General features: G+C 38.7%; 1 protein-coding gene across 2 annotated transcripts in view; it reads right to left on the bottom strand.

Annotated features, from left to right (window-relative positions):
* Positions 1-16981, bottom strand: part of C4H2orf76 (chromosome 4 C2orf76 homolog) — an 82029-nt gene that overhangs the window by 39479 nt on the left and 25569 nt on the right. For both annotated transcript variants that reach the window (XM_078070679.1, XM_036079654.2), the window contains exon 3: positions 372-422. In XM_078070679.1, the coding sequence (XP_077926805.1) occupies positions 372-422 (51 nt within the window). The remainder of the gene's footprint in view (positions 1-371; positions 423-16981) is intronic.

The raw sequence follows: 16981 nt of genomic DNA, 5'->3' as shown, positions 1-16981 counted from the left end.
TCGACCCCTGTAACATGCAAAATTACTATATTCTATGCTTAAGTTATTGGCATTTAAAATGTTTAATCTCTTCTTTTAATTCCTAGTCTGAAATCATTTTTCTTTCCTGGTTACCTGACAAAGAAATTCATTTTAGACATCGTTTGCCAAACATGTTATTTGTTCCTCACAAATAGGCCACTTTCATATACTATTACAATTTACTTCACTGATACACCAGGATTCCTATATTTCTAAATAAACTTCCATACTGGTTTTTATTTACAGATAGTAAACTCATTTTTGAAAACCAAATTTAAATTGCTATCAACATAAAACTAACGTAAAATTGTATTAATATACGTTTTTAAAGAATAAATAAAATTAGTTACCATATTTATAATTTCTGAATGGTGGTGGCAGGTTGGTCCTTAAAGGAATATCTGTAAGAGAAAGATTATTTTTATTATATTCAAGTAGACACTTGTAGTATATGCACAGTCTTTTGCTACGTTCTCCTAGATCTCCAGACTAAGCTAGTTTGAAAAATTTGATAGAACACAAAATGAAGCTAACATGCCATCAAAATTCAGAGGTCACCTAAAACAATGGAACCACTGAGGAAATGTTGAGCTGTTACTAGCTGAACTAAGAATTCAGTAACGTTATTAAATGAATTGTCATTTTATTAAGTACAACAGCATCTATGTACATTCGAAATATATAGCATTCCTGTGTGAGATATTATTTTCTATTAGGTGACATTCATTTAGCATATGAACCTGAGAACTCATTCAGGCCTGTAGTGGAAACCAATGATCTAGATGAGTGTTATTACTCTTACCAAAATTCAGATAACCTACAATGTAACTCTAACTCAGCAAAGAAAACAAAACAAAAACAAATTAAATATTCTTTTTAAAACAGAATTTCAAATGTTAGATCTGTTTAATTTATTAGCACTTATAGTTCCTGAACAAGACACTGAAACACTGTGAAGGTGTGAGGTAAGGAACAGAGGGCCCCGTGAAATTGCTCACGGTTAGAGGTGCCTACATTCTAAGAAATCAAATCACAGTCTTCCATTCAGTCTGGACTTCTGAGAGAAGAGACAGTGAAGGCAAATGAGAGAGCACTTTGTCTTTCTTCCTCTGGATGTCAGCTCAAGTGCCACTCCACCGAGAGGTCTCCCCTGTAGGCCCTGCTAAGGGTGTGTCTCCCCTCAAACGGTTTCCTTCATAACATTCCTTACAACAGTAGTTCTGTTATGTTGGTCTCCCTTCCCTACTAATTCATAAACTCCTTGAGATTAAGACAGTAGGCCATAGCTCCTGAAACCGAAGACTGTGTCCACCACATCACAGGTTAATAGATAACTGGTTCCATGAGGGCAGGGACTTTAGCCAATTTTCAGTGTGTTACCAGTACCCAAAAGAGTGCTGGGCACATGTCAGGTGCTTAAAAATATTCGTGAATGAATAAATATAACTTAAGCCTTTCATTTGGCAGTTAAGAACTCCGAGGTCCTGGTTGGCCCAGGGTGTCAGAGTTAGGGCTAGAATCCAATCTTCCCATTCTGCAGCAAGGGGAAGGGGTTCTCTTCTGCAATGGCAGAAAGACACCAGCCATTCAACCCATTTGGTGAGATAAGAACTTTGGTGCACAAACACATAAAAAGGCCTGAGGAGGAAGAGACAAAACTAAACACCTTCCTTACGAAAGAGGCAAAAGAGGTGGCTTCTCATTTTGCACTACAACAAATAAGGCTGCGGGTAGTCATATGCAGACGTGCACTTGCATTTCACCCAGAAGTGGAATGGCTGGATCGTACAGTAGGGGTTGGTTTACCCTTTTAAGAAACTGCCAACTCATCTTCTAAAGTGGTTCTTCTTTACATTCCTACCAGTGGCCTATCAGAGTTCCAGCTCTTCCACATCCTAGCCAAAACTGGGGTTTTAATTAATAAACCTTTTTAATTCTAGCCATTTCAGTGGGAGTGTTGTGTTCTCACCATGACTTTATTTTTTAAAATAATTTTTTTTAAAGATTTTATCTATTTATTAGAGAGAGAGACATTGAGAGAGGGAACATAAGCAGGGGGAGTGGGAGAGGGAGAAGCAGGCTTCCTGCCTAGCAGAGAGCCCAATGTAGGGCTCCATCCCAGGACCCTGGGACCATGACCTGAGGTATGTACGTCAGAGGGCAATTTGATATGTATGAAAATTACATATGCATATACCCTTTGACCTAGGAATTCCACTCCAAGAATTGATCACAGAGATACATTCTCATACGTGTGTGTAATATACATACAAGGGTACTAACTGTAGCATTGCTTACAGTAGCAAATGCTCAGAAAAATCCAAATGTCCTCCAGTGGGGGGACTTATTAAATAAATAATATGCCCAAAAAATGAAACATATTTTTCAACTGTTAAAAAAAAAAAAAAGAAAAGAAAGAGGCACAGGAAGTGCTCTAGTAGTATCTTCAAGGTATGTTAAAGGTAAAGGAAAGCATAAAGCAGACCATTATTTTTAAAGTAAGCCACCTTTTGAGGAAAATGGGGGAAAAGTAAGCATATATGTTTGTATTTGCTTATACGTTCACGGGGTAGGGGAGAGCACGGTGTACTGGTCAGAGAACAGAAGTGGAAAGGAGAGTTTTTACTGATTTTCTTTTACGTTCTGACCTTAAAACTACATGCATGTATTATCTATAAAGAAAACTTTCTTAAAAACCCACACATCTGAATTAGGAAATGTGTTTTTCTAGGCAGACACTTAACGACTGAGCCACCCAGGTGCCTCTCACCGTGCCTTTAACTTGCACTTCACTAGACTAACGATGGTGAGTATGACGTATCTTCTTTGCTCAAGTGTTTGTTCAGATCTTTTAGCACTTTTTAATAGGGTTAGGTCCTACCTATGTAGTTGGAAGAGATTTTTGTTGTTGTTTTCTAGGCACCAGTCTTTGGTTGGATGTTCTACAAATATTTTCTCCAAGTCCATGGCTTGTCTTTTCATTTTCTTAACAGTGTATTTTGAAAAGCAAACTTTTTCATTTTGATGAAGCCTGACTAATCTTTTACAGTTTGTGCTCATTGTGCTGTATTTAAGACATTTTTACCAAAATCAAAGTCTTTAACATTTTCTTGTGTTTTCTTTTAGAAGTTTTATAGTTTCTGCTTTTATATTTACATTTATATCTTGACAAATTTTGAGTTATTTTTGCATGGGGTACGAGGTAAGAGCTGAGGTTCATTTATTTGCATATGGATATCCAATTGTTCCAGCACCTTTTTTTGGGAAGATCACCTCTTCCCCCAAAAACACCTTGGTCAAAAATCAACTGAACATACATGTAAGTGTAGGTCTGTTTCTGCACTGGTTTTCATTGATATGTCATCTATATATCAATACCACACACAATGTCTTGGTTGATGTAGCTTTATAGTACTAAGTCATGTAATCAGTGTAATTCCTACAACTTTTTTTCTTCTTTTTGTGAGTTAACTACAGGTTGATGTAGGACAGAACATTAGGGTTCGAAGCCGATGGCCAAGAAAGAATTCTTGAGACGTCTTTGGTGCAAAAAGGTGATTTTATGAAAGCACGGGGACAGGACACATGGGCAGGAAGAGCTGCACCGGGGTCATGAGGAGTGGCCCATTATGTACTTTCAAGTTGGGAGGGAGTTATAGTTTAAGTCTCTAAGAAATTTAGAAGCGAGGTTTCCAGGACCTTGAGGGGGTTAACTATTGTTGGGAAAAGGTCATTTATTACTGTCTAATACAACCTAAGTCATGAGACCCTTGAGATGTATCTCGGTGGGCCATATGTTTGGCGGGGGTGATTGCCAACACGTATCTTGGGGGGTTTAGAGATAAATAATACGTATCTTGGGGAGTTTAGAGATAAAGGAAATTTCTGAAGGAATTTTTATATGTTAAAGTAGACTTACAGGATCCAGGGTTGGGGGTTTGTGCTAGGATTGTCTTTTGCCCTTAGCAAAGTATTAACATTGAGGCAGTTGAGTCCTTAGAGGAATGTCATTCTGCCTGTTTCAAAGACTTGTCGATGGGCTGTAGGTAGTAAGGATATTTTATAATTTTTCTGCTGCCTTTGTTTCCCACATCATAGGTCTTTTTAACTTTCCTTATAAATTTTAGAATAAAATAGAATAAGTTATTTCTAAACTGTAGAGTATATAATTATGTATATATTTAAGAAGGGAGGAAGTGTGCTGAGATTTTGATTGGAAGCTATACATCATTTTGAGGAGACATGACCTCTTCACCGTATTTTTTCTGACCCACAGACACAAGGTATCTCCATCTATTTTGGTCTTTTACAAGTTTTCTCAGTGATGTTTTAAGAGTCTTCAGTGCAAAAGTCTTACACTCTAGCAAATGTATTCCATTTCATACTTTGTAATGCTATTATAAAAGGTTTTTTGTAATTTTCCAGCCGTATATTAGTAGTAACACAATTGATTTTTGTGTATTAGTCTTATATCCTACAACTTCCTTAAGCCTCGATTATAGTAGTTTTTATAGATTCTGCAGGATTTTATAATAATCATAATAAAATCATAATAGGTTATGTAGGTAATCATGTCACCAGTGAATAATGGCAATTTTACTTTTTCCTTTCTAATAGGGATGCCTTTTATTTCTTTTTCTTGCCTCAATAAATTGGCTAGAACTTCCAGCTCAGTGTTGAATAGAAGTGATTATGAGCAGACACCTCTCTCTGCCTGGTTCCTAATCTTAGGAGGAAAGCACCCAGTCTTCCACCATTAAGTATGATGTTGGAGGTCCATTTTTCATATACCCTTAACCAGGTAGAATAAGTTCCCTTCTATTTCTACTTTGCTGAGAGTTTCTAACAGGAATGGATGCTGGATTTTGTCTTTATCTACTGAGAGATTCATCTGGTTTTCCTTCCTTCATCTATTCATATAATGAATTACATTGGATTGCTTTTTGTTGTTTTTACATTGATTTTTTTTCAAGATTTTATTTATTTGACAGAGAGAGAGCACAAGCAGGAGGAGCAGCAGAGGGAGAAGGAGGCTCCCTGCTGACCAAAGAGCCAGACATGGGGCTCGATCCTAGGATCCTGGGATCAAGGCCTGAGCCAAAGGCAGATGCTTAACCGACTGAGCCACCCAGGTGCCCCCACTGATTTTTGATAGTAAACCATCCTTGCATTCCTAAGGTAAACTCCATATGGTCATAATATATTCTTCTTTAACTACTGTATCTCTTTGTGTGAAAGATGTTGGTTGGTAGCTGTTTTTTTCTTCTGATTACATTCTCTGATTTTGATATCAGGGTAAGGATGGCCTCAGAAAATAATATTTTCTGATAAATATTTCCTCCTCTTGAGTTTTATGGAAGACTTTCCGTAGAATTGGGATTATTTCTTCCTTAAATATATGGTAGAATTCACCAGTGACTGGAACTGGGACTGGAGTTTTCTGTGTGGAAATGTATTTTAATTACTGTTCATTTTAAAATACAGAATTATTCAGGTTGTCTGTTTGTTAGTGGGCTTCGGTAGTTTGGGCGTTTCAAGGAACTTGTCCACTGTCCTGGGATAACATATTTATGGCATAAAGTTGTTTAATGTATTCCCTTATTATTCTTTTAGTATTTGTAGAGATTCTGTAGTAATGTAACAACTCTCACTGTTGATACCGATAATTTGTGTCTTCTCTCTTTTGTTTTTTCCAATTAGTCCAGCTACAGCTTTATCAATTTCATGGATTTCAAAGAATCAGGTATGGCTGATTATTGATTTTCTCTGTGGTTTTCCATTTTCTACTATAATCTTTACGATTTCTTTTATTCTGCTTACTTTGGATTTTACTTTTCTTTTTCTACTTCCTTAACACAGAAGCTGAAACCAGTAATTTGAGACCTCTTCTCTTTTTTAGACATTTCTAGTCCTATAAATATTCCTGTAAGTACTGTTTTACCTGCTTTCCACAAATTTTGAAAAGCTGTGTATTCATTTTTATTCAGTTCATAATACTCCGTCTTTTGATCTCTGCATTTACAAACCGGTTATTTAGAAGTATGCTATTTGGTTTCCAAATATTTCAGAATTTTCCAGAGATTCTTCTGTCATTGATTTCTAATCTAACTCCACTGTAGTCAGAAAACATACATTATAGGAATTTAATCCTTTTCCATTTGTCATGACTTGTTTTATGGATTGGAATATAGTCTCTTGGTAAATGTTCTGTGTGCACTTGAGAGGAATGTGTATTATGTTGTTTGGTGGAGTGTTCTATAAATGTCACTTTGGTCAAGTTAGTCTAATAGTGTTGTTCAAGTTTTTTGTATCCTTACTGACTTTCTATCTACTTGTTCCATCAATTATTGAGGGAGCAACGTTGCAATCTCCCAGGGATTGAAGAGTCATCTATTTTTCTTTGCAGTTCTGTTAGTTTTGACCTCATATTTTTGAAGTTCTGTTGTGTCAGGTGCATAAGCATTTAGAATCATTATGCCATCTTAATTGACGCCTTACCATTATAAAATGATAGTCTTTATCCCTAGTAATCTACTTTACTCTGAAATCTACTTTATCTGATATTACTATAGCCACTCCAGCTTTCTTTTGATTGGTATTATCATGGTATAATTTTTTCATCCTTTTACCTTTAACTGATTTTTATCTTTATATTTAAAGTGCATTTCTTATAGGCAACATATAATTTAGGACTTCCTGTTATATGTCTGTCATTTAATTAGGGTGTTCAGATCATTTACATTTAATATGATTATTAATATGATTGGATTTAAACCTACCACTTTGCCATTTGGGTTTTGTTTTGTTCGGTCCATGTGTTATTTCCTCTTCTACCTTCTTTTGGATTGACCTATTTGACACTTTTTTATGATTCCATTTTAACACGTTTGTTGGCATATTATCTATAACTCTTAGGTGAGGTGTGTGTGCGTGCACATGCAGTTGCTTTAAAGTCTGTAGTAAACATCTTTATCTTATCATTCTACCTCCAAGCGATACTGTAACACTTTATAGTGAAAGAATCTTATGCTTCCATTTCTCCCCTCCCAGCCTTTGTGCTAGTGCATGTATTTTCCATAAACCCCACAACACATTGTTACTGTTTTTCTTTACGTAATGAAATATATTTGAAGAAAAATTATAAAATTAAAAAAAAAGGCAATCATATTTACCATTTCCTGTACTCTTCATTTCTTTGTGTGCCTCCAAATTTCTATCTGGTATCATTTCCCTTCTGTTGGAAGAAGGTCCTTTAGCATTTCCTATAGTTCAGGTCTCCTGGTGATGGACTCTCTCAGCTTTTGTATGTCTAAAGTCTTTATTATGCCTCCATTTCTGAAAGACGGGAATAGAATCCTAGACTGATTTTCTTTCAGTATTTTAAAGATGTCGCTCCACTATCTTCTGACATGGATGGATTCTGATGAGAAGTCTGATGTCCTTCATACTTGTTCCTCCTTATGTAATGTATGTGTGTGTGTTTTTTTTTTTCCCCAGCTGCTTTTAAGATTTTCTCTTTATCACCAGCTATAAGCAATTTGATTAAATATGCCTTGGTGTAGCTTTCTTCATGTTTCTTGGGGATTTGTTGAACTGCTCCAATATGTGGGTTTATAGTTTTCATCACATTTGTAAAATTTTCAACCATCATTTCTTGGGGATTTGTTGAACTGCTCCAATATGTGGGTTTATAGTTTTCATCACATTTGTAAAATTTTCAACCATCATTTCTTCAAATATGTCTTCTGTCCCCCTGTTCCAGCTCCCATCCTCCTGGCCTCCAATTACATGTATATTTGGCTAGTGGAAGTTGCCCCACCCCCCTCTACTGCTCTATTTATTTTTCTTTCAGTCTTTTTTCTATGCTTTTAGATGGCTTTTGTTGCTTTGTTTTCAAGTTTACCGATCTTTTCCTCTGCCCCATCTGATCTACACGTTAATCCTACTCAGTGCATATCCATCTCAAATTCATATTTTTCATCTCTAATTCCATTTGGGTTTTTTTTTTCCTATCCTCCATCTCTAACATGGTTCAATTGTCCCTCTACCTTCTTGAACATTTGCAATATAGTTTATAATAACTTTCAATTGTCCTTGTCTACTAATTTTGTCATCTGCAACATTTCTGGGCTGGCTTCAATTGATTGATTTCTCTCTTAATTATGGTTCATATTTTCTTGCTTCTTTGCATGCCTGGAAGTTCTGATTTGATGCAGGTCATTGTGAATCTTACCTTGTTTGAGTGCTGGATATTTGTGTATTTCTATAAACATTCTGAGCTTTGGTTAAATTACTTGGAAACTGTTAGATCCTTTTGAGTCTTGCTTTTGAGCTTTGTTAGGTGACAGCAGGGTAGAATTCACTCTAGGGTTCATTCTGCCTTACAATTCAGCAATACCCTTCTAGATACTCTGCCTGGTAACCTGTAAATTTCAAGGTCTTCCAGTCTGGCTGGTATGGAAACAAACAAAAAACAAAAAACTATTCCCAGGCCTGTATGAGCTCTGAGCATTTTGCCTTCTGCTTACATCAGGTTGTTCTTTACCTGGCCTCTGGTAGTTTCCTCACACACTTGTGCTGACTGTATCCAACTGAAGATACACATCTGCAAATCTTCAAAGACACTGCAAATGTTCGGAGTGTTCTCTCTGTACAGCCCTCTCCACGCCAGTTCTCTGTTCTATGAACTCTCCAGGCTCCACTCCAGACTGCCAGCTGTGACTCCTGAACTCATGGAACTAACCAAGTTCTGTCTGCATTCCCCTTGGCCCTGCTCTGTGGCCTAAAGACTCTCTCCACCTTGTTTGTTTCTCCTATCCCAGGGATCACTGTCTTGTGCTCCCTCATGTCCAATATCTGAAAACCACTGTTTCATAAATCTTGCATAGTTTTTTCAGTTGTTTCAGATGGAAGAGTAAGTTCAGTCCCTGTTGTTCACCTGGGCTGAAAGGAAAATCTGTGGCATATCTATTACATTCCGGAAAGTATTTCCCACTTTGCACAGAGTTTTCCTTTAATTTTATCTTTCCCCACCTTTGAACTTAACTTTGAGACCTAATGAACTTTTACAGAAGATTGTGGGATTACAAGATGAATTCTGCAAAAAAATCAATTTAATATTTCATTACTGCAAAGTTCACAAAAAGGTAACCACTAACTTTACTCGTTCATTTAGGTCACCATAAAAGGCATCCATAGAAAAATTAATTAGTAAAATAAGGCAATTTAATAAATATACTGCTGGCAGTTAGGATGCCACAAAAAAAGTCTGAAATGTTGGGTGCCTGGGTGGCTCAGATGGTTAAGCGTTTGCCTTCGGCTCAAGTCATGATCCCAGGGTCCTGGGATTGAGTCCTGCATCGGGCTCCCTGCTCAGTGGGGAGCCTGTTTCTCCCTCTGCCTCTTCCTCTCTCTCTCTTTCTCTCTATGTCTCTCATGAATAAATAAATAAAAATCTTTAAAAGAAAAAGTCTGAAATGTTAAATCACATTTCAATGTAAAGATCAATAAAGTTTTGAACATTATTAAAATATTGATGGGCAATAAAATAATTCTTTACCTCATAGTAAAGCCTCTAAAAATAGAAGGGATACAATTTGTAACTTATTTTTAGATGCTAGCTCTACATTTAAAGACTTTTAGGAAAGCACGAACACCTACAGGAAAAAAAAGAAATTGACTAATTTAATGACTAATCTGTATGAGCAAGAATACCAATACCCACCATTAATCAGAACAATGTGCCAACATTATAACCTAATAAGGGGTCTTGTCTGATATTATAGTAAGATTCCAAGGTTAAGATCTATCAAGATGCTTTTCACTTTAATTATGAAATAATCTAAACATAAAAAGTGTGGAGAATAGGGGCACCTGGGTGGCTCAGTCAGTTAAACTTCCGACTCTTGGTTTAGGCTCAGGTTGTGATTTCAGGGTCATGGGATCGAGCCCCGTGTCAGGCTCCACACTGGGCACATGCAGAGCCTGCTTAAGATTCTCTCCCTCTCCTTCGGCCCCCAGCCCCCCTGCTTGCTCGCTCTCTCGCTCTCTCTAAAAACTAAATTTTAAAAAAAAGTGTGGTGATTAGAACAAAATTCATTTAACCCACCAACCACATTTACTATATTGTCATGACTGCTTCAGACACTTTACTATTTTTTATTAAATAAAACAACATGATACAGTGGAAACCTTCTGTCTTTCCCTAGTCCCCTTATACCCCCCTTCCTAGAGATAACCACTGACTGCCCCTCACGTAACATATCCCCTTTATTGTTATACTCTCATTCCATAGGTCACAGCCACAGAGAATAGAGTGTTAGTTTGTGTCTTAAGTTTATAGAGTTAAATATTTAAACTAAAGAATCTACAGTATATTTTATAGTACAAACAAGAGAACATTGCCTCAACACAACATTGACGGAAGAGTCCCTTTGTGGTAAGGCGATAATGCGCTGTGACTTTGCTGCTGCAAAATTACCCTGTGTTCCCTTCTAAAAAAGAGGGGCATCGGAGGACTGCTTCTTTACAGCAGAAGACGAAACAATAAACGTAGAAGGACTCACAGAGGAAGAAGAATCCTGAGTTTTGTAAACATCAATGATTCAAGTAAGGATCATCGAGAGATACTAAAACTCCCGGAAACCTGATATGTGAATGGTCTCAATGTTTATCACTCCATACACTACTTATTAATCAGAAAGATACTTTTACAACAGAGAAATCCGGTAGACAGTGCCTTAACCAAATGACAGAAATTTGTATGACAAATAACAGGGCAAAGCAACATCAGGCACTTCCCGATGTGATGCAACAGTAAGGAATCACCTCCATCGATTTCAGCAAACTATTTACGTAGAGGCGTGCTAATCAACATTTTAGGTTTTGTGTGACATACAGTCTGGGTCACAACTGTGGCTGTGGTCCAAGAAACCTCATTTATAGAAACAGGTCGCAGGTCAGTCTTAGCTTGTCACAGCTCGTTGACCTGCAACCTACAGAATAATCTGGCCAAAAATGTTTAGCCTGAATCTAATCACAAGAAAACAATCAAATAAATCCAGATTTTAGGACAGTCTATAAGAACATGGACCTGGATTTTAAAAAAAAAAAAAAATCAATACAATGACAGACAAAAGTTGGGGGGCTGTTCCAGATTAAAGGAAACTAAGAAGACAGGATGTGCCATGAAAAGATACAGTGGAGGGGCGCCTGGGTGGCTCAGTCGTTAAGCATCTGCCTTCAGCTCAGGTCATGATCCCAGAGTCCTGGGATCGAGCCCCACATCAGGCTTCCTGCTTGGCGGGAAGCCTGCTTCTCCCTCTCCCACTCCCCCTGCTTGTGTTCCTGCTCTTGCTATCTCTCTCTAATAAATAAAATCTTTAAAAAAAAAAAAAGAAGAAGAAAAGATACAGTGGAACCCTAAATACAAGTTTCTAAGTGAAAGAAACCAGTCTGCAAAGGCTACATATTGTGCAAATCCAAGCACATGATATCCCGGAAAAAGCAAAACTACAGACAGTAAAGAGATGAGCGGTTGCCTGGGGCTTGCAGGGGAGGATGAAGAGGTGAAGTATGGAGGATTTTTATGGCAGTGAAACTATTCTGTATGTGTAATGTGACACATTACTCATTTGTTGAAACCCACAGAACTTTACAGCACAAAGAGTGAACTTCAATGTATGCAAAGTAAAAAAAAAAAGAAAAGAAAAACACCACCATTCAGGAGGACGAGAATGCAGACGGTGACGAGAGAATCTAGATGTATTGCAAATGTATGAAACAACCTTCCTGAGGGCAGTGGAGGAAAAGCTGCTGACATCAGTAACTGTGGCAATGAAGACATTTTTTTAATCTAAGGCAAAAGGAACTGCGCCAAAGCGCTGACTTCTAGTTAATATCAAGTTGCTTCCCAGAGGGTACAGATTAATGACTCTGTATACTGGAATTAAAAAATTAAGTAAATGGATGGCAGATGATGGGAGCCAGACTTCTCACTTAGAGTAGGAATATAAATACACAAGGGGAGGAAGCCAGAAGGATACGTGTTGGAATGGATTGGAAAACATCAGGAAGGACTCATGTTTAACATATAGATACAGATGGTGACATGAAAATACTCATAGATAGGTGTATGTACACAGGGTGATCTATTTCTTTGCTCTTTCAGCTGAGAGAGCTTTAAAGAACAATACCCTAGGAGTAGTGAGCACAGCTAGCACCCAGATCTGGCTCTCAGGAACCGGGGCTCCTTTGAGAAATGGCTGATTCTGGGACTGGGGCAGGATATAAACACGACGAGCCTGAAGCATCTTATAGCACCAGAAAGTGAGAAAGTACCCAACACACACACACAGACAGAAGGGGCACAGAAGACAACTCAAGGTCCCCAGTGGCCAGAGCCAGAAGAGTTTGCACAACAAAACAAAATCTCCCCTGCAGAAGAATTCCAAATAAATGATGTAGGTATTACCCCGTAAAGGAGGGGGAACAGAACTCCCCATTCTTGAACTGTGTGTGAGCTGTGCACAGCGACTGCCTTCCAAAGAGTACAAGATGAAGAGAGAGAAGACTAACTTTACAGTGGAGAAGCCTAACACTACCACAGCCGGGTGATCTAACGGCAATGATCATAATCATGTAGAAAGTACATGTCCCCGATATGACAGGATAAAAGTGACACTTCACCTTCATGGCCTTCCTCTCAAAAACCCATAACCCCAGTTTAATCACGAGAAATGTAGCAGGCAAATTCCACTAGAGGGCTGTCCTACAATAGGCTTGACCAGTGCCCTCAAAACCGTGAAAGCCATCAAGCAGGAAAGATGATTTGAGGAACCCATATGGCCCAGAGGAACCTAGGGAGACATGACAACTAAATGTAGTGTGCAATTCTAGAAGAGATCCTGGAACAGAATAAAGATACTAGGTAAAAACTACGGAAACCAGGGGCACCTAGGTGGCTCAGATGGTTAAGTGTCTGCCTTCGGCTCAGGTCATGATCCCAGGGTCCTGGGATCAAGCCCCATATCGGGCTCCTGGCTCAGTGAGGAGCCTGCTTCTCCCTCTCTCTCTGCCTCTCTCCCTGCTCATGCTTTCTCTCTCTCTCTGTATCTCTGTGTCTCAAATGAATAAATAAAATCTTAAAAAAAAAAAAAAACTATGGAAACCAGAAGAAACCATAGACTAGTTAATGATGCCTCAATATTGGCTCATTCCTTGCAATAAATGTAGCAGACTAAGGTAAGACATTAGTAATGGGAAAATGTGGACAGGAGCATCAGATACAAAGAAACATACAAAGAAACTAACTCTCCTAGCATTCACCCAGTGGAACAGCTGCTTTACAGAGTAACATACCATCAGGAGTAAGGAGGGCTAGGGAAGCAGCTCTGAACTAGAAGGTTGGGCAAATCCTCTACAGCTTTTTTCTGTTTCCTGGGCGGACTGATTTTACATTCAGAATCAAGACCTGAAGTATTACAAAATATTTAAAAGCTTCCAAATCAAAGAATAATTAAAATGTCTTCTATTATCTAGATAATTGGTTTGTACACTACTCTGAATCTAGAAAATTAGTCATCTATGTAAGGTAGTATACAGGGTACGTCTGTGATCAGAATATCTGATTAACATCCATTCCCCATATGTTAATAACAGGTTTATTTTATTATATTTACATACTTATACATAAATATAATCTTTTATATTTATATTTATAGTTATAAATAGATGTATTTATATTTATTATATTTACACAACTTTAGGTTTTAATAGCATGATGTTGGGAAACTGATTCTCAATAAGTATGAATCCAGTTTAACCAAAGTTCCTTTGCTGAGGGAAAAACAGACAGTTATGAAAGGAGACTAGCTAGATTAAGGATGGCAAAAGGTGAACAGTTAGAAAGGCAACAAGGCATCTAAAATAACCCCTCCCCCCAAAAGATCATTCGTCACAATGACCATTTCTGGCTATATGCAAAATTCACTATGCCACAGTGTCAAACCACTCTTCTAGCTTTCAGGGTTCAAAACACTAGAGCAAGGGGAACTCAGTGCAAAGACTCTAGACACAGTGAATCCATTTACCTTGGAGATCCCACTTCACAAGTGAGGCAGTAGATCAGAAGAAAGGCAACTTAGTGTGGTGTGTAAGAGAATATATGCTACTGGAGGGGCGGGGGTGGGAGGATGGGGTAACCGGGTGATGGGCATTAAGGAGGGTGCGTGATGTGATGAGCACTGGGTGTTATATGCAACTGATGAATTATTGAACACTACATCTGAAACTCAGGATGTACTATATGTTGCCTAATTGAATCTAAATTTTAAAAAAAGAGTACATATGCTAAGCAAAGTCAGTCAGAGAAAGATAAATACCATATGATTTCATGCATATGTGGAATTTAAGAAACAAAACAAATGAACCTAGGGGAAAGGAAGGAAAAATAAAATAAGATAAAAACAGAGAAGGAGACAAACCATAAGAGACTCTTAACTATAGGAAACAAACTAAGAGTTGCTGGAGAGGAGGTGGGTGATGGGCATTAAGGAGGGCATTTGATGAAATGAGCACTGGGTGTTATATGCAACTGATGAATCACTAAACTCTACCCCTGAAACTAGTAATACACTATATGTTAATTAACTGAATTTATTTTTTTTTTTTTTAAGATTTTGTTTATTTATTTATTTGACAGAGAGAGAGAAACAGCATGAGAGGGGATAGGGTCAGAGGGAGAAGCAGGCTCCCCGCTGAGCCGGGAGCCCGATGTGGGACTCGATCCCAGGACTCTGGGATCATGACCTGAGCCGAAGGCAGTCGCTTAACCAACTGAGCCACCCAGGCGCCCTAACTGAATTTAAATTTAACAAAATTTTTTTAAATGTTGGGGCACCTGGGTGGCTCAGTCGTTAAGCGTCTGCCTTCAGCTCGGGTCATGATCCCAGGGTCCTGGGATCGAGCCCCGCATCAGGCTCCCTGCTCCACGGGAAGCCTGCTTCTCCCTCTCCCACTCCCCCTGCTTGTGTTCCCTCTCTCACTGCGTCTCTCTCTGTCAAATGAATAAATAAAATCTTTAAATAAATAAATAAAATAGTACACGTATAGTTAAACTGCCTGGGTTGAATTGCAGCTTTGCCTTTTATTAGCCATGTAACCTCAGGCAAGTTTCTTACCCTCTCTGTTCCTTAGCTTTTTCACCTATAAAATGGGATAAAACAGTTCCTACTTTAGAAGGATGAAATAAGGGGCACCTGGGTGGCTCAGTTGGTTAAGCATCTGCCTTCAGCTCATGTCATGATCCCAGAGCCCTGGGATGGAGTCTCACATCGGGTTCCGTTCTCAGCAGGGAGTCTGCTTCTCCCTCTCCCTCTAACACTTCCCCTGCTTTGCTCATTAACTTGAAAAATTCCCCAGAAATAAACTCTTTGGTCTTTGTTATGTACAAAATTATAAAAGGTAGATATGTGGCCCACCACCCTTTCAGAGAAGTTCCACAGTGCCTCCAATCGGATAGGCTTGGGCACAGAGCCCACAACTCAAAAGAACCCGCACCCCAAAAGTTCACCCTTTAGTCAGTGGGACACATTTGCCACATGTACAATTAAAATAAGAAGCAGTTATGTTATTACTAACACAGGTGAAAGATGTGGACAGGCAGGGCTGAGCATCTAGCTGTGATCCGTACTACTACTCTGATGGGGAAGGCACCAATGGCATCTGGGAAGAGAAGAGCATAGTGACCCGGGGTGGGGTGAGGTCAGCGGGGGGGGGGGGGGGGGACAGCACATTTTCCCCCACCACTGCAGCAACCTGAAGATTATACCTCATTCTCAAGGACTTTGAGAAGAACTTATCCTGCACTGTACCAAGAACATCATAGCACTTACTATGACAATACTAAGAAACACTGTAATCCATAATACGCATAAAGATTTCAAAATAAGAAATACAGGGATTTGTTTTTATTTCAAAATCCAAATATGCTTCTGGTGTTATCTTTTCAAAAGCAAGACACTCTGTAATTGGCAATATCTTAGTACCAACTCTCAATTTCCCCCTAACAATTAAGAACACAGCAATAACAACATATGCTCCATATGTCAGCCTACAGTTACTATAAGGAGTAATGATGTTCTCCTTAGGAAATCTTTTAACAGTCACTACAAGGGAGACTGAGCGGTCTGTGTTCTGTATAGGTCGCCTACCTTGCCTACTCCCTACTCAGGTAATACTGAGCAGTAAAACTACCCAAAGTTGGAATTCTTTGTCCTATTTTTGCAACTTTTCTATGTCTAAAAGTATGTCAAAGTAAAAAAAAAAAAAATTAAGATGGCTATAAAGCAATATATTTGTCAAAACTCATGAAACTATAATCTGTACACCATATGTAAATTACATTTCAATTAAAATAACCAAAGCTCATTCTAGATGTTTTATCAAATGTTGACAATTGGAACACTTCAATAATTAAAAACAGGGGTTAGAGGGCGCCTGGGTGGCTCAGTTGGTTAAGCGGCTGCCTTCGGCTCAGGTCATGATCCCAGGGTCCTGGGACCGAGCCCCACATCGGGCTCCCCCTGCTCCGCAGGGAGCCTGCTTCTCCCACTCCCCTGCTTGTGTTCCCCCTCTCTCTGTAAGACAAATAAATAAATAATCTTTGGGGAAAAAAAAAAATAACGGGGGTTAGAAACCCATCGAGGTCCTATCAAAAGCCTTCACTTGGGACACTTGGGTGGTTCAGTCAGTTAAGTGTCTGCCTTTGGCTCAGGTAATGATCCCAGGGTCCTGGGATCGAGTCCCACATTGGGAGCCTGCTTTTCCCTCAGTCTGCTGCTCCCCCTGCTTGTGCGCTTGCTCTCTCTCGCTGTCTGACAAATAAATAAATAAAATCTTTGGGGAAAAAGAAAGCCTTTGCTCACTTCATACCTATTGAATTTTAAGCTCGAAATGATAA

The sequence above is a fragment of the Halichoerus grypus genome, chromosome 4, assembly GCF_964656455.1.
Source record: "Halichoerus grypus chromosome 4, mHalGry1.hap1.1, whole genome shotgun sequence".
Taxonomy (NCBI): Eukaryota; Metazoa; Chordata; class Mammalia; order Carnivora; family Phocidae; genus Halichoerus; species Halichoerus grypus.
Note: the sequence above shows the minus strand (reverse complement) of the source record. Positions and strands in the feature narration are given on the sequence as shown.